Source organism: Pteronotus mesoamericanus, unplaced genomic scaffold, assembly GCF_021234165.1.
Source record: "Pteronotus mesoamericanus isolate MK-2021 breed Mesoamerican mustached bat unplaced genomic scaffold, CSHL_Meso_final scaffold_507, whole genome shotgun sequence".
Classification (NCBI taxonomy): Eukaryota; Metazoa; Chordata; class Mammalia; order Chiroptera; family Mormoopidae; genus Pteronotus; species Pteronotus mesoamericanus.
This window is the reverse complement of record NW_026555319.1, coordinates 11,943,355-11,961,404: the sequence shown is the minus strand read 5'-3', so window position 1 is coordinate 11,961,404 and position 18,050 is coordinate 11,943,355. Positions and strand designations below refer to the sequence as shown.

Below are 18,050 nucleotides of genomic sequence, written 5' to 3'. Positions count from 1 at the left end.
TTCCATGCCATCATGCCAGGCCCCAAGCTCCACAAGGAGAGAAGCTCCTTTGTTGGGGACCTCACCCTATGTACCTGGCTATTAACTCATATCCTTTAATACCCTTTGTAATAAATCTGTAATCTAGTAAGTAAAGGAGTTTTCCTGAGTTCTGCAAACGATTCTAGCAAATTAATCAAACCCAAGGAAGGGATCCTTGGAATATCTATTTTGTGAGTCAGAAGCACAGGTAACAACCTGGACTTGTGACTAGCATCTGAAGTATGTGTTAGGGGAGGAGGGCAGTCTTGCAGGACTGAACCTTTAACCTGTGGAATGTGATGCTATCTCTGGGAAGATAGTATCAGAATTACATTGAATTCTGAAACATCCTGCTGGTGTCTGAGACTTGCTTGTTGGTGTGAAGAAGCCTTCATACACACACAGAAATTGGGTCTGAGAACCCTTTTCAATGACCTACCAAAACTTGTAGGATATAGCTAAAACAGATCTTAGGGGGAATTTTATAGGCTTAAATGCATAAATGAGAGAAGACTGACAATTAATGAGTTAAATATCTAACCCAAGAAGTTAGAAAACAGAGTAAGCCCAAAGAACATAAAATTATGAGAATTAATGAGAAAGAAAATAATAAAACAAATCAACAAAATTAGATATGGAAGAAAGAAGGTACAAACACCAGGAATAAAAAAAGGGACATAATACAAATATGGTAGAAATTTACATGATCTGAATTAATATACTATGAATAACATTTGATAATAAATTTGAAAACTCCAATAAATAAGCAATCTCCTAGATAAAAATCTAACTTATCAAAACTTTTCAAATAAATAGAAAACCTAAATAGAACTATAACCATAAAGCACCAATTAAGTATCACACAGTCTCATAAATCAAATAGTCACTAAACACCAAAAATCACTAGGATCAGACGGTCTTACAGGTAAATTTCACCAAACATTCAAACAAACATTCCCAGAAAAGAGAAAAAAGAGGAGCACCACTGAACTCATTAAATAAAGAATGTACACCTTGATACCAAAAGGACAGTGTAAAGGAGGGAAACTTTGTGTAAACTCTCCTAAAAAAACAAAAAAACAAAAAAAAACTAAACTAAACCAAATTCAGTAGTGTGGGTTGGTCTCAAAACACATAAGTGAAAAGACATGTTGCAGGCTAGGAGGAGATATACATGCAAAATAAAGACCTGACAAAGTCAACAGCTGCCTCAGAGAACGAGGGGCAAGCGAACAGAGAAATCACAGGGAATGAAACCTGAAAAGAGACAGATACATGAAAAGATAATCTCATTGGAATCAGGGAACTGCAAATTAAAACAATGAGGTAACATCGTATACCTATTAAAACTGGCAACAACTTAGAAGTCTAAATACAAGTGCTGGCAAGTGTGTTGGGAAAGAGGAACTCATAACTGATCAGAGGAGAGACTACCCCACCACCCGCTTTTGAGAGTGATCTGGAAACAGCTGGAGGTGAAGATGCCCACCCCTCAGAAGTCCCACTTCTAGGCAGTCTTGTGGGAGAAAAGCCCCATATTTTTCACAAGAAAGATTTTAATTACAGCACTGTCGGGAATAGTGGGAAAAACAAAACAAAACTACCAGAAGCAATTTAACCATCCCTTGGTATGGGAATAAGTATCATTTGAAAGTTTAACACACACAAAATAATATTGTTTAGACACATACATGTGTAATAGAAGTATAAAAATATGACACATACCAACTTTGACCAACTCTGGAGAAGGAGAAAGAAGTAAAGGGGAATGGTATTTTAGCTACAGCTGTTATGCTTCAATGTTTTTCAAAAAGAGATATGAAACAAACATGGCAAAATATTAACATCTGTTTAATCTTGTGGGGGAGTACACAAATGTCCTATTTTATTTTTTGTTTAATTTGTTTCCTTCCCTTTTAAAAGATTTTCTTTATTTATATTTAGAGAGGTGGGAAGGGAGGTAGAAAGAGGGGGAGAGAAACATCAATCGGTTGTCCCCCACATCCCCCCAGAGGGGAATGTGGCCCGCAACCCAGGCATGTGCTCTAACCAGGAATTGAACCGGCGACCTTCTGGTTCGCAGTCTGGTGCTCAGCCCACTGAGACACACCAGCCAGGGCTGTTTCCCTTTTTTTTTTAATTAATAAAATAATAAAGTTGAGAAACACCAATGTCTTGTTACTAACTTTACATTTTTAAACAATTTTCACTCTCAAGGAAAAAAGTTTTTCTGTCTGAATTGTTTTCTTTGATCCCAGGGACTCTGCATTCGTACGCTCTCGCCAGCAACCCACATCTGGCATCTCGATGGCAAAGTGCTGAATTCTGAGCTTCCAAGGACACCAAATAATTTTTTTCAATCTAGGCAAGAGCTTTTGCTCAGACATAAAACAATTTTGAGGGAAATCTGGAAGTGCTAATACTGGTTGTTCTTAATTACAAACTGAGCAACTTACTGAATGACTTTCTTAGGTTAAAATTAAGCCACCCTAGCTAAAAGTAAATAGCTGTTAACCAGTATTTGTCCGTCAAGTAAGATATGTGAGAATAGTAACAAAGCATTCTGCCATGTTCAACTCAGCCCCAACAAGTCTCTAGCATAAAAGGCCTGAAGATTCCGATGTTTTTGTAGGAAATAAAATGTTATTTAATTTCCTCCCTTTCTATCAAAAACAAATAATAATAACAACCAATACTATTAGAGTGTTTTTGTTATGTGTTAGAAACTGTTAGAAAGCCCTTATATCTTCATTCTCACAAGTACCTTTATGATACAGGGACTTCATAATCCCCATTTTCTAAATAAGGACACTGAAGTATAGAGAAAGTCAAGAAGCAGTGATCTAAAACAGCAATAGATTTCTATAGGGAAAGAAATTTCCACTACGCCATGGAGAGTGCCGAAGGCACAAAAGTAATACTAAAATTATTGGCAGCTGGTTATCAGAAACAAGGAGTTAATAAAAATCTATGTCCTGTAAACAGCTGCTTCCTCTAGTTGTGACATCATCATAAATCCTTACAACAAATAAAACGAATCATATTGCAACACAAAAGAAAGGGAATTGACTTAATGTCTAACAGGGATAAAGGAATAAAAAGGAGATGAAAGTGTGAGAAGACTGGCATTTTAAGTGTACAATACATTGATAGTTCTACATACAGGATGTTCAAAAGGCACAGTCAAGCATCAGCTATTTTGCTTTCAAGGGCTTGTATCTCTCCATCTCTTCTTACCCATAACAAAATCAAATTTTTAAAAAAGCACAACATAGTTCACCCAATGAGTGTGTATTATTAAAAGGGCGGAGCTGGGCAATTATAAGCTGTTGGGAGCTCAAGTGCACTGAAACTGAAGGAAACCATACAATAACGGCCTTATATGGTAAAGATGAGGACACATCTTTTATGAAAGACATTTTGCACTAGGCTCTAACTGAGAGTGCATTTCTCATTCAGACCCATGACACAACCTCATTTATCATCCAGTTAATAAACCAAGGACTCCATGTCTAATTTGCAAAACTGTGAAGGACCGTCCAGAAAGACATCCGCTGAAGTCAGGGCCACAACACAGCTTACCTGTACCTGTCAGCGGCAAATCGAAATGAATGCTGAGGCTGGAAGGAAGGTTTACAAGAATTTAATGCCTGCTTTTAATCTTTTTTGACTAACTGGTGATATTTTAAGAACTATCCATCAATTTCCCAAGGCTTACATATAGAATCATCTCATTCACTAACAAATCAGCCCACTGTTTCCTTAGGGATGTGTCACCTCAGCTGCATCATCTAGAACAGTACTACTTTTCTAGCCTGGAAATGAACATGCAGCCAAGAACAAACAGTCAGTCATTTAGACCTCCCACTTTAAACAAAGTCTTTTATTTACTGATTACTTACTAGTCCCAATCACATGCCATTGGAGACCTTCTGTTGTACTGCTTTAGCTAAAACTCCAAATGGTGGGCATTGCCAGCAAGTCAACTCAAGTGGTAACAGCGACCAACATCAAGGTCCCTCAAGGCTCTGGCTCAGAGTCCAATTCAAAAGTTGTGGGACAGGAGTGAAATAGGTCAGGGCAGTAGCTAACAGACATTATCTAAAAGATCCAATGGCCCGCCAAGGGCCAAGCAACATGAGCCCCAGGGAAAATTCCGCCTCCAAAATGTGCGTACAGCTGGCACAAGAGAGAGGTGTGATAGCACAATTTCCATGTGGCTGGCCCGAGCAGAGGCTGATGGCTTTGACGTGTTCCAGCAACCCTCACAGTGGCAGAAAACCTTCTAGGCACCAGCACTGTCATTTGCTTTAAGTTTGGGGAAGGTCCTCAAACATTTCAAAGCAGCAAAAAAAACACAAACCAAAAACCAAAAAACAAAACAAACCTCGGCAGAGCTCCTGGAGACTGACGCTTCAACTAAACCCAGAGTCAGGCTACACTTTTCACCAATGGGCATTTTTTTAAAAGGGGAGGGAGGGTGAATGACATAAGATTTTAAGCATCGGTCAATACAGAACTTTATCTAACTGCTCTAAGAAGAAATGTTTGTAATTTTAAATAACTTTGCAAAAACATTCCTCCTTTCGCATCCAAAATTCAACATAATTCTCATGAACTATTTCTAGTTCTAAGGATATTTGCCACCAATTTCAATGGAAAACCACCACTGCTTCCACTTACATGTAACAGTGTGTCTTATTTCTCACACCTCATTTCAAAAAAGAATCCATACTTAAGAAGTGCACTCATCCTATAAGCCTGTGCTGTGCAATCAACACACTCTAAATACATACTAACAAACATGTAAAAGAAATCTTCTCACAGATATGTTTCTACAAAAGAGTTCCACTCTGGGATGTGGTTTTAAAGGATCTAATGGTATGTTACAGATGTACCCACAGACATTATAATGTATCCAAACTCTCAAAATTCAACATTGGGAAGCTTCCAATATGGCCGATGCATTATACTCTATTAAAAATCACTCAGAACGATTATTTCTTAATATAAGAGTGGCCCCTGGCATAATAATTGTTTTTGATCCACACTTTAGCTTGTTCAGTATGAGGCTGAAGGTGTTACTAAACTGGTGCTAAGGAGAATTAATCTAATAATCACTGAAAATCTTCCTTCAAAATGTAACACATTGATAAAGCCACACAGCACTACCCAGACAGCCTTACTCTTTCTCATAACCAACATGTTTTCATAAAGCTAATAAATACCCATGGTGATAAAAAGTGACACACATTAATTTTACCAGTCAATCAAATATTACCCTTTCAGATGCTCAAGGTATTCCACATACCATTCCTTCCCAGTTTACATTCTGGAGTTCAATCACAGAAGCCAAAGACCTTCTGGGGCTCTGGGTTCTCAGTGCTTTCTATACTGTCTCCCTTATCAAGTCCAGCACAGGCAGCCTGCCAGTACTTGTCCAACTTCTAACCTACAGTGTACTCTTGTTAGCTAGCCAGTTTATAATCCAGTATTATAATCTGTGTTTATTATCCAGACTGATTGCACCACCCTCTGAGGTAAGGGCCTAAACAGCCCTACCCCATCTTGACTCAAGGAATGAGGTATAAGGATTTTCCAAATTGTCCATCCCCACCTTATATTCATAAAAGTTTTCATTTTAGGAAAAAATGCTAATCAAAATCACTTTATATGCCCAAATTTCAAAAACTCTATCATACCGTTCCTGAATTAGAAAATCTTTTCAAAGACAGTGATAATAACTCATTACTGGCCTTGGTGTAATATAGTAAGAATTTTTGAACTCCCAGCAAAGATAATGGTTTAAGTCAGACATGTGCTCAGAAGCAAAGGAAAAGTTTCCAGCCCAGGCCTAGGGGCTCCATTCCCACTGTGCAGAGTTCAAAGGAGTCAAAAAAGGATGTCTATTGAAGTGGGTTTTCCTTTTTATTCAATTTCCTTTTTCTTCTAACAGTATTATTTATGTGAATACGTGTTCTGCTGAAATCTCTTAAGGCCCTGTTGCCCCACAGGGAGGAGCTATAGTGACTGGTTTGGCGACGGGGGGAGAAGTGGCCCAGACAAGGAGACAGGAACTTCTGCAGCAGACCATAAAGACTGATACATGTGATACAGGACTTGTTGACAGGCCAGTCACTGCAAGTGACAGCTCAGGGCCCAAGAATAACACATTCTGAGCAGGTTTTACTTTAAATGAACCAGAAACACCAACCTAAGAGCAGGCGCTCCAAATTAAAACACGCAGACGGAGTCACCCAGTCCTGAAAGGTAAGCTAAGCGCTGAGGCTGCCAGGCAGGGCAGTGGGGTTCTGCGGGGCCTCACCTGCCCGCGTGAGCAGGGAGCCTCTGGGCACAGTGAAAGTGCCAAGCAAGCTGTTCTGCCATCACGGGTTCTCTTCACAACTGGTTTCAGTATCGAAGAGGCCATTTTTAAGAACCTGAGGGAAGTTACTCTAAAACAATGGATATATTATCAGAAAACACAAAAGTAGAAGAGCTAATGCCTCCATAACCGTGCCTAAATTCCCAACAGTGCCCAGAAAAGCTGTGGATTTCCTAACTTCCTTGACTTAACAAAAAATTTATGAAGTAAAAACCTCATCAGTGCAGACAAGTAATTTCATATGATACTTCTAAGCCTGAGAACAAAAAAACTAGGAACCCAAGATGAGGTAGAACCAAGTCAAAATAAAATTCAGCTTCAAAGCAAAAGCCGAAAACCAAAAGAACTATCAATGTAAGCACAAACATAGAAAATTTAAACAAAGCATTCAGTATCAAATTAGAAAGGAGAGTGCGCTTGGTTGCCTCGCCCCTTGCGCTGAGCAAATGACACTGGAGATGATCTCTCCGGGGACCCTCTGAGAGGGTGAAGGGCTCCGGGCTCCCCTTCCCATGCCAGCTCTGCGCTGGTTTGCCCTCAAGCCTCAGAATATAAATCCATCCTTCTTGAAGTGGGGATGAAAAACAGAAAAAATTACAACTATTTTAGGTAGTAAATGCCCTGGGCTCCATGGCGAGGCAGTACACATCCCGCGGCAGCAGTTGTAACACAAGGCAGCGGTTGTAAACAAGCAGGAGGACGGGAGTAGAGAGACCCAATTCAGTAGCTGTATCGTTTACTCCTGACTTAAAGCTCAGCCAGAAAAGAAACCCAAGTCACCGCTCCTCTGAGAGCGCCAACACGTGCTCGCAGCTCAGCCTGCCCTGCACTCAACTCGGGCCCCACCCCTAACACTGGTATTGGACTCGTTGGGAACAGAAAAGTTGCTACCCATGGCTGTAAGGTGGCTTCTGGAAAAATCGGGACTGCAGGAATTTGTCCATTAAACCTTGAGTCTATTTCAGACTAAGCTGTGTACAGGAACCTTTTCCTCACTGCTTTCCCAGACTGGGGCTACTGTTTACAGGCTGAGGGCTTCTGCCGGCAGCACTCGCTCGTGTGCTCAGCAGGGATGCGGGCTCCAGAAAACCAGGAAAGAGTTAAATGGTCTTTGCACTTGACTCAGTGGCTTCCCTTCACCACACACTCCCAGATCCCACCATTCTCCAAGCTGCTGTGCAGCCAATCAAAGCAGAGGAAGGAAATTATCCTGGCCAGCTGACAGCCCGAGCTCTGATGGCCATATATGGTAAAAACCACTGTCAGAGCCCTGTCAAGCCTGCGGCCGCTGCTGTGGACATATCAGTGAGCTGCAGCAGTTAGAGAAGCCGGCCAAGGAAATGCACAAAGGACAGGCTGCCTGCTCATCTCCAGGGGAGGAGGGAGGGGAAAGGAGGGTGCAAGCCGTCATCTGCCAGGGCACACTCTGAGTCACTGTCACTCACTGTAATCAAAAATAGCCCCAGGGTACATTGTGAGGTTCCTTCTGCCAGGACTTTGTGCTCCATTGTTAACTGAGGTTGACTGGAGCGCCCCCCCCTTCTCCTTTCCACAGCAAGACTATGGAAAACAGAGTCACTGGGAGAAAATGAAAAGGCCCTTCTGTGGCACTTCATGTGGTAATGAGGCCATGAGGGGCTCCCTCGTGTGGCTGGCAGCTCGTGACATTATTTGGAAGGCATTGTTCTGCACCTGGCGCCCTACCCCTGCCTCCTTCATCCCCCATACACCCTCCCCGCCCCCTCCCCCCACCGCTCCCAGCCTTTCACGGCCCAGACTATTGACAGTTGAAGGTGTTCTGGGCATCTGACAGCTTCTATTTCTGGAGGCAGTGAATGGGCATTCTGGGACACATCAGGACACTGACAAGAATAAAACCCCCTGCCCATAACACCAAAGACACCATGGGCCAAAACCCCACATCTGGACAAAGGGCTGCTGGCACTGCTGGCACTGCCCTTGTCCAAGCAACAGAGCACCGCTATCTGCGGGGACGGAAACTGCCTGTTAGCAGTGTACAGTACGGGGTGGGGGGGGGCAGCCAGTGCAAATCTAGCAGGTGCTGGTTAAAAGCGCCATCGGGAGACTGCCATTTCTTTTGAACTAGTCCATAAAAGAAGGCAACTATCACCACGGCGCCTGGCACTTAAGAAGCCCTCAAAAACGGGTACTGCTGCGAATTCATCATCGTCGCTGTTTCCGCACAAGGCGTAGTATAGACAAAGTACTTTCCAAACCTTAAGACAATTTTCTGAGCTGACAGAATCAAAGCCCTGACAAGCTAGTGTTTTTGTTATTAAGTCTTCTAATCCCAGAGAAAGATGCGAAGGATTAAGTGTCAATTATACTGCAGTTTCTATACAAAAAAAATGTTTCACACTCAGTGGGAAAAAATGTTAATCAAAAAATATACATGTACAAATCAAATAAAGACTCAGAAACCTAAGTTCTAATCCATGAAAGATGCACAGCTCTGGGCAATCACTCAATTTGAGTTTCAATTCCTGCAGCTGAAGGACGAGGTAGGACAGCAGCCCTACGATATGCAAAAACTGAGACACTGCCTCGGTAGCGGCCTTCCAAGCATATTCTGGTGCCATTGTGGAGTCTCATTTTTAAGACTATGATATGAAGGCACAATCTTTTCCTGAAGCTGATACAGAGGAAATGTGCAATGTTATTGCAGTTATAACAATAATTCAAAAAATAAAGAAGAGTGCTTATTCTGTTTCTCCTCCATAAAATGATCATGGAAAACACCAATTTTGTACTATTTACAATGGGAGAGAAGGGAAAAACAGAGCCAAGAAATGTGATTTTCTATCAAAAAGTTATCCTTCAGCTCCTCTTAATCGCCCTCCAATCAAACACCCCAGTTTTCCAATACTAGAACAGTCCATGTAAATACCCAGAGAGCCAGGTGTGTGAAGGAGTGTGGCTCCCACCCCACTCACTGCCCTCCCAGAACAGAGCAACCCTTCTAACTCAGCCATTTAGTGACTTGGCTGGGCTTCTCTGCAATCTGAATCCCAAAGAATCCCAAAGAACCCCTCCGTGATGTCTTCCTTGACTGCTGAGCCTCAGTCGGAACTCATCTCTCGTCACTGTGTCAGGCACTTTATGCACACACGACGCTCCCCACTGCAGAGATCAAGGTCAACTGTTATCAAAGCTTGTTCAGAACAAGACCCCAGCACAGGCCATGGCACACAGCAGACGCTCAGATGTCTAAGGAATGAGTACATGAATGAATAAATGTGATTTTTTATGGTATTGTTTTAGATTTCACTAAAGCTTAGACAAGTTAGTTCTTTATATATGCTCTGATAATACTATTGACAATACTTTTTAAAGTAATCTTTAAATTAATATCATTGTAAAGCATTTTTTAAAAAGTACAGGTATTATAAAGAAGAAAATAAAAATCCCCTTTACACTCACCATCAATCTTAACATCCCAGACTTTCTCCCCAAAACCAGTAACGTAATTTGAAGTTACATGAGATAATGACTATGACCTTGTAACACATTTTTCAGGTCACATGACAGTATCATGGAACATAAGGACACTGTCATATAACAAACTTCTCTTGCTACTGTACAGAATCCACCAATTATTCATTTAAGATTTATTTAAGAGTGCTGCACATCTACATATATTTATATATTTACACAGACTTTTTTTGGGGGGGGGAGTGGAAAGAGTGCTTAAACCTGCCGGATGGCCTTTTAGGTCATTGCGAAGTGCTCATTTATTTATGCATTATGTGATGTAACATTATGAATCAAGCACCATATTCTGAGAATACATGTGTAAATTATCATCAATTGCTGCTGAACTCTAAAACTTAGCTACTTAAAATAGTAAACATTTACTATCTCACACAGTTTCTGAGGGTCATGAGCACAAAGCAGCAGTTATCTGGGTGGTTCTGGCTCCCGGTTCTCATGAGTCGAGGTGTCAGGCAGTGCCACAGGATCCCTTTCAGGATGGCTCACTCACGTTTGTTAGGTTGGCGCTGGCCATTGGTGGTAAGTCCTATGGACCTCTCTGCAGAGCTGCTTGGAAAGTGCAGGTTCCAAAAGAGACAAAGTGGAAGATAATATGCTTTTATGATCTAGCTTCAGAGTCAAACTCCACCAACTGCATGTTTGCATGTCCTAACGGTCATACAGTCAGCCCTATTTAACATAGGAGGGAGCCACACAATGTGGGCATGAATACAAGGAGGTAAGAATCACTGGACACTGTCCTGGGAGGCTCCTGCCACAAAAGGGTAAGGCCTGATTTTGGAGAACCTATTATCAAGAGCTACCAATCCAACAGCCATCCAGTTTGTATCCTCCATTCAAGTGAATATTAGGAGATCAAGAGCATGCAATTTTAATTGCCTTCCCTTTATCTGTTAATTAACAAAGAAAATAATTATAATACAGTATGATAATGCAGACTGTGGTACTAGTAGCAGGGACAGGCAGCTAAGAGAAACCAAAGAATGATTTCCACTGTCTCAGTGGGTGAGAGGTAGCATGTGAGTTGGACAATGAACAGTTAGAGGAGACACTCAGAATACTGACTGAAATGAATCAATATTTCTTCCTCAATAAGTATGGCACAAAAACGCTCTAAAGCAGCCCCAATTAACTCAAGTTTTGTGAGAGAATTAAGTCCTAATGCCCTAAGGCAGCTGCTATAAGTAATTCATTTCTTTTGTATGCATCTAGAAGGCACAGTTATATCCTGTCCTTGAGAGAACTAAGAAAATATTCATTGAAATTATTTCCTTAGGGCTAAATTTTTTTACAAAACCCTAGTTCAAACTACAAAATGAACTGAAAAGATAGTTCACAGACATAAATACAGCAACATCTCAAATATTCCCACACACAGTTCCTAAAATAAATGGCAGAAATGTAACCGTACATAAGGTATAATTTATACAGCTATACCAGAGGAGATAGAGGGGGAGAAGAGATAGTGACCCACAAGGTCAACAGAAACCTGGCCACACCCATCCCATTAGGGCACAGAGCAGAGAGCTGCTCTCCAGGGCAATTAAAGGGAGGATAAAATCAGCCATCCAATATTCCCAGGTAAGAACAGTCAAGGCCTGAGGGGAGAAAGGAATTAGGGAAGACAGGAGCCATGCAATGTGCATTCTCCATCCAAGTGACTGTTAAGAGATCAAGAGCAAATAATTCTAACCAGGTCCTCTCACCCTTATTTGCCGAAGGTCAGGATTAACAGGTCCACTGTGATCTGAAGTTTTGGTGCGTGTGTGCACGTGCACCTAACCACAAACACTGGCGTGTTTGAATGTCCCACATGATTCACAGCAGGGATGGGAAGGCCTCAGTCCCACATCACGAGTGTGGCAACTCAACACAGGAGAGGTTTGTTCATGCCCACGTGGTAGAGTACACAGGGGGCTGGGACAAGGCAGCTTATGCAGTTGTAGGGAAAAAAAATCCCTATAGCCAAAACCACAAAGCCAATTTCTGTTCAGCAGGACTGCTATTGTTGAGTCTCCGAAAGAACAAAGAATAAGAAAACGTACTAAGCCACACCTTGAAAAGTCAGGCGAGAAAGGCAAGCCGCAGCTTGGCGGGGGCCTTACAACAGAGATCTTGCATCATACGCGCTCATCTACATCGCCCCACCTCAGGGCTGAGTGCTTGCCATACTCCTCTGGCGGTGACCTCTTAGAATCCCAGCTTCTCTGATAAAATCTTCCTGACAAAAACCTCACAACCCATAGAGTTAAAATAAGCATACAGTAGTTCCTAAGCTTACCCCTTGCTGTGTATGTGTTTTTTTATGTATGTGTCCCTACTACTCTCTCCATTTTTTAAGTCCTGAAAGACAGAGACCATGATTCTCCCAGAACCTAACCACAAACCTCATGAGGTTGTAATAATAAGCCCTAATTACTGCTAACACTAATGAGCTTTTGAAGAGAAATTGAGGGAAGACCATGTTTTTAAATGGGAGCCTTTCTGAAAGTATCACAGTACATCTTAAGATCAATAATGTACATTCAATATTAACATGTACAGAGAGCCATAGCATCACCAAAACCAACCCACCTGTCTATAGTAAAAAAAAAAAAAAAAAAAAAAAAGTGGGGGGAAACTTACTAGAAGGCCCTAAGTTATTAAAAAACACACCCCTAACTGAAAAATTAAGTTAAATTTAAAAAATGCCTGTCTCTGAAAGTCCCTGTTTAGCATAATCCTGGACTGCTATTAACAGATGCTGGAGCCCAATACACACCCTAGAGTATCATTTCTTGTGATCTTGATTTCAAGCATCACTTCATATTGTATGTGGGAAGTTGGGTTTTGTTCACTTTTAAACAAAAGCAGTACCTCATTGTAAAACTATTTCAAAGTTGCTAAAATACTGAAGTTGTAGGAATCTCTTTTCCAGGGCAGAGCCCTACTTGAGATGAATGGGTTCCCATGCACTTGGGCTCCCCATGCACTTGGGGTCCCCGTCATATTTATCCTTCAAGGCTGCACAGAGAAGGCAAGCGCCTCTACACCGGCAGTGCTCTGGAGGAGATTAAGAAACTAAACTGACCACTATGAAAACTAGATGCAAGTGCTCCTAGAGGCAGGGATACTGGTGACCAGGAGACACTCGGTTTATAGATGATTCAACTAACTGAACACTTGTGAAGAGCCAAAGACAATGAAACACTTTGTACTGTATAAACATCTGTAAAAATGTAAAACTTGTGGCACATATTCAAAGGTAGATAGGTATCAAGAAGGCAGTAGCAGTCAGCAGATAGAAATGTAGTAGTTTTCCTGACAACGTGGAAAACAGTTCTATTTTCTAGCAGATACTGATGATGCCCAGTTTAGATAATAACTAGTCAAAAGGCAGGGTCTTAGGAAGAAAAGAAAGAAGAGTGTCACCTGACTCTTCAGGGCTCGTGGGCTAGGCCCTGCCATCACAGCAGATCCTTCCAAGAGCTCCTAGGCACAGATCTGTCTGCAGGGTCACCAGATCACTCGTCTTCGTTGGGCTCATCCTTGGCTTTGGTGCAAAAGCAGCCACAAATAAAAAGGCATCTACTTCCCAAAGTAATATGTTGGCACTAATGAGGGGGAAAAATGGAACAACAGTGTGACCTTTGCTAATTTTGGGTACCAAACCAGCTGTATTAGATATCAATCTATAACTGAGAACCATAGGAGAGTCACTTCTGAGATTATCTAGAATTTCCAAGGCAGAAAATTACTTTTATATATAGCCCCTCATGTTCCAGATAGAGAAACGGAAAAGCAGAAAGACAGACTGAAATATCCCTGTCCCACTGTAAGTCAGTGGCTGAGCCAGGACTGAACCCCTGGCCATGGTTCCCCAATTCCTAGACCTGTGATCTTTCCTCTGTGCCACACTGACCCTAAGGGCTCAATACACTAATACACAGAAACCCCACACAGTACATGTAAACCCATCGACTGTCAAAGTCAGTAACCCCAAGTACTGACCTTATTTCCAGTGGCTGTCACTGGGCTTAGTTTATACCAATGTTAAAAACAAAATAATATTGAAGGAGCAAAGCCACACGGACAGCATTATAGCCTGGGACAGACAGACCCTTGCGGCTCCTCCAAAAATCAACACTTCATCCAAACACAACTTTTAAAACAACTTATTCTATCCTAATCCCTATATAGCTGGTTAAAGAACAAAATAACTAAGTTCTATTTATTAAGTGTAGACCACTGAATGTCAGTGAAAACCAAACCATAAGATCCAGTTAGCTTAGGAACTGCATGCAGGCCTCCCTTAAATGGCATAAATGAAAATCAGTTTCCCAAAGTTTGTAAAAGCAAAGATGGACTCACTAATCCTTTTGTGGATATGGAACTTGAAGAGAACTATCTGAGCTCAGAGGAAGATTAGCCATTTAAAAGTTTATTTTGGGCTTCTTAATTAGCTTAATTTCTTTGGAGCAAAAAAAAAAAAAAAAAAGTCTTAAATTTATCTCTTAGTCTACAAAAGATGAAATGAAAACTCTTAATTCCTCCCTGGCCAGGTTGCTTAGTTGGTTGGAATTGTCGTCCTGCATGTCAAAAGGTTGCGGTTTCAATCCCTGGTCAAGGCACATATAAGAGGCAACCAATCGATGTTTCTCCCTCTCATCAATGTTTCTTTCCCTTTCTCTCTCTCAAAATCAATAAATGTATCCTCAGGTGAGGATTTAAAAAAAAACAAAAAGGTAACAAAAAAATACCTCTTAACTGTAAAACAGGTCATGGTACTCTAGTGCCTTATCTTGGCTGACAAAGCTGAACCGTCTTCTCAGTTGGCCACCATAAAGCCTGCCGCTAAAAAGCCAGGTTTCCAAATGCTCCTTGCTCTTGGTGAACAAACTAAAAAGTGGTGGAGACCAAATGTAACTGGCACTTAACTCAAACTCCCACTCCAAAATCAGGTTTAGGTACAGGTATAATAGTGTCATGTATTATTTTCCACTAACTAACAATGTTCTCCACAGAAATAAAAGTATCCACGTAGGAAATTAAATTTCAATTTAATAAAGATTCCCCTTTAAAATATCATCAATGACTCTGCTAATAAAAAGATACATTTGAAAACACATATCGAATTTGTTCCCTAGAGGTAGCCATCCCCTATTTCTGTAGTGAAATGGTCCTATTGTGTAATAGCACATCAATCCAGTCACTAAAGTAAAAATCAGATGTTCAAATAAAACAAAGCAGTCATGAGCATCTGAGAGAAAGAAAAGTACAAGAAAATTGGAAGTTTTCCCAGTGAGAGTTTTTCCTAAGGAAAAAAAACACCAAAATGGGAAACAATACTTTGACAGAAAACTGCTTTATTGTAACCACTTTCAAAATCACATGGTCCATAATGACGAGATGTATCCTAATACGCATGGCTCAGACTCAGGAAGACTGACTGTTCTCAGCAGAGTGGAAACAGCTGTAACGTGACCCAACACCTGCATCCTCACCAGCACTAAGCCCTTATCATTAGAGCTCAGGCCTCACCAACTTCTTCCTCCTAAAAGCTAAATAGAAAATTACTCTTTCCAGGTTCTCTCTCATCACAGCAATCCCCGTCCCCTCCACCCACCCAATTGCTTGTGATTCTGGGATTTCCTGTTAAAACAAGTACAGATTTTTATCTATAATATTAAAGAATAGTCAGAAAATCACATATCTCCTATCTTCTCCCTCTCCTATTCTCTCTATTAGAGAGGGCTCTCTGAATGGAGGAGGGAGGATTGGGAAGTCCACTGAAGTAGAAGGTCACACGAAACACTTTCAATAATGATCCTTTATTGATATCACTTATTAACACTGTTTAGACCCTATGCTGAAACTTACTGTTATTCACACTTGAAATCTGCATTACTGAGGATATTTCCTTGTGCTCTCATCCCACTTACCACTCAAAAAACCAAAAAGTCTTAGTCCTCATGACTTCACACACACAAAAAGATGACCTTAGAAATTTCTGCCCATTTAAAAACAAGTGTTTTTAAACTGCACTTTTAGAAAAAGACGTTTGTGAGAAGTGGATGCCTACTAACCAAATCATAAAATTCCTTGCCTGTCCATGTTCGCAGCTTCATTATAATAATCTTTTTCATCCATAGAGGGAACGCCCAGAACAGAGTTCACCATTCTGTTTAATGATTCTCTATTAGAGAGAAACTGATGTGGTTGTAAACCATATGGAATGAAACCTCAATTACATCAGAGTCTAATGGTCTGGGCAATCACACAATTCTCAGTGATCTGTCAATCTATTATGGTGTTTAAAAGAATGAAAAGTCAAGTTACTTACCTTGTGCAAAGGGAGCACAAGGAACGCGCCTCCCCCACTCGCTTCTATGATTATGGCAACAAATCTGGGATTGACAGCACAAAAGGAACTATCCCAGGTCACTCGAGAAACCCGGATGTCATCATAACACTGGTCATTTTTCACCGCTTGTCCAAATACATGCCGAAACTTGCTCTGTCGTACCACTCGCCTCATCGTGTCTGTAGAAGAACAAAAACGATGTTAAAATTGTGCACCTAACTGAAAGTTGTACTTTTACAAATGAAAAGCTCAAGTAGAAAAAAACAGAATGGTATGGCATTTTGTCTGCTCTCCTAAAAAAGTAGCCAAATGGCAAATCCAAAATTCCTTTAGCAGCACATACCCAGAGAAAACTGAAAAATGCGTCAGGGAAAGAATTACAAAGAAATGAAAAATTCCTAATTCAAGGTCCAGAAACTGCTCACCAGTTTTAATTTCAGGAAAAAGATCAAGGCAAACAATGAAGGAAAATTAGCCTTTCAGGATTGGATGGAAACTGAAAGATAATTAACTCCAGCCCTCCCCTTTTATAGATAAGAAAACTCCAAAGTTAAGTTATGTGGTAGATTTGGAGCTCAAGAAACTCCCTCAAAAATGTTATAATATCATGGCTTGTTCCTAAGTCTGCCAAGGTAATTTCTCATTTTTGTTTATTTTGTTTTTTGGGTAGGCCACTGAGAAGCTGGTTTTATTGGAAAAGGATCAATTCAGCATCCCTGGCATACGGCAGATGCTAGAGTGAGGTTCGCAGAAGAAAAGTAACCTGCTCAAGGTCACTCAGCTGGTCAGTGCTGGATTCCAGAGTCTGAGGTTTCCTGGTGTAATTTTTCAGTTTTAAGCATTTTCCCCAGACATCAGCACTCTGCTGTCTGAGAACTGTGCCCACTCACAAGTGTTTCCACAAGACCAACTACGTGTAGTGGAGAATTCAAGAAACATTAAGTAACCACCCTTGTCTTCAAGAGCCTTCCCACACAGGCATAATAATCAGAGCAACTCAGAACCAAACTCCTGGTGCTGAATGCTACCAGCAGTCTGACTAAGGCAGCTGGGAGGTCAAAAGCCAGGTGGTCTCGGAAAAGAGTAGCAAGGGTTTAAATGGAGAGTAATGTGATAAACATGATTTGTAGGATGACAAGAGGTCTAACAGTGGCATACTAGACATATTAGACAGGAAGAAGCTAAAAGCAAGGTGTGGGGCTAAGAGCTGTGACAATAAACCTGGCCTGGAAAGGCCTGGAATGACTGTGGCAGTAGCAGTTGGACAGAGGGTTCTCCTATGGGAGGGGAAATGAAACCAGAGTGGGTTTTCACATCAGGGTTGATCATTCACCTGGGGGAGGGGTGGTATTGCTGGGCTTACTCATGGGTCATTTCAGACTCCAAATTCCACTAGGTTGTCTGATAGACATGTGCGCTGAAAGCTCATGCTTTAGGAACAGGCCCCACCTGGTGAGGTTTCCTAGACTGCATCCAATGTAATTTTCCTACCTGCTAATGTAGGACATTCTGTTCATATTGGCTAGCATAGAAGGGGCCTGGGAAAAACTTAAGTGGAAATGGAACATGTTCAAACCTTGACAACTCAGCTGAAAACCAGTCATCCTGATCCCCAGGCACAAAGGAGGGTTAACGCCTGTCCACTCATGCCAAATGGGACACAGGGTAGGTAGGATGCTGCTAATTCCTTCCCTCTAATTCCCTTTTTCTCATGGCTCTGGGCCCACTGCTAAGTACAGAGGGAGTGAATTTATTTTGTCAGAGCCTCTTTCTACCCTTCCAAGGAAT

The 18,050-nt window shown here is 41.3% G+C and overlaps 1 protein-coding gene across 2 annotated transcripts in view; it reads right to left on the bottom strand.

Annotated features, from left to right (window-relative positions):
• Positions 1–18,050, bottom strand: part of CORO1C (coronin 1C) — a 69,784-nt gene that overhangs the window by 27,628 nt on the left and 24,106 nt on the right. The window contains exon 2 of one of the 2 annotated variants that reach the window (XM_054594374.1): positions 16,242–16,441. In XM_054594374.1, the coding sequence (XP_054450349.1) occupies positions 16,242–16,436 (195 nt within the window). In that variant the 5' untranslated portion in view covers positions 16,437–16,441. Of the gene's footprint in view, positions 1–13,330; positions 13,607–16,241; positions 16,442–18,050 lie in introns of those variants that run through there. The other variant, XM_054594373.1, reaches the window with a different exon arrangement.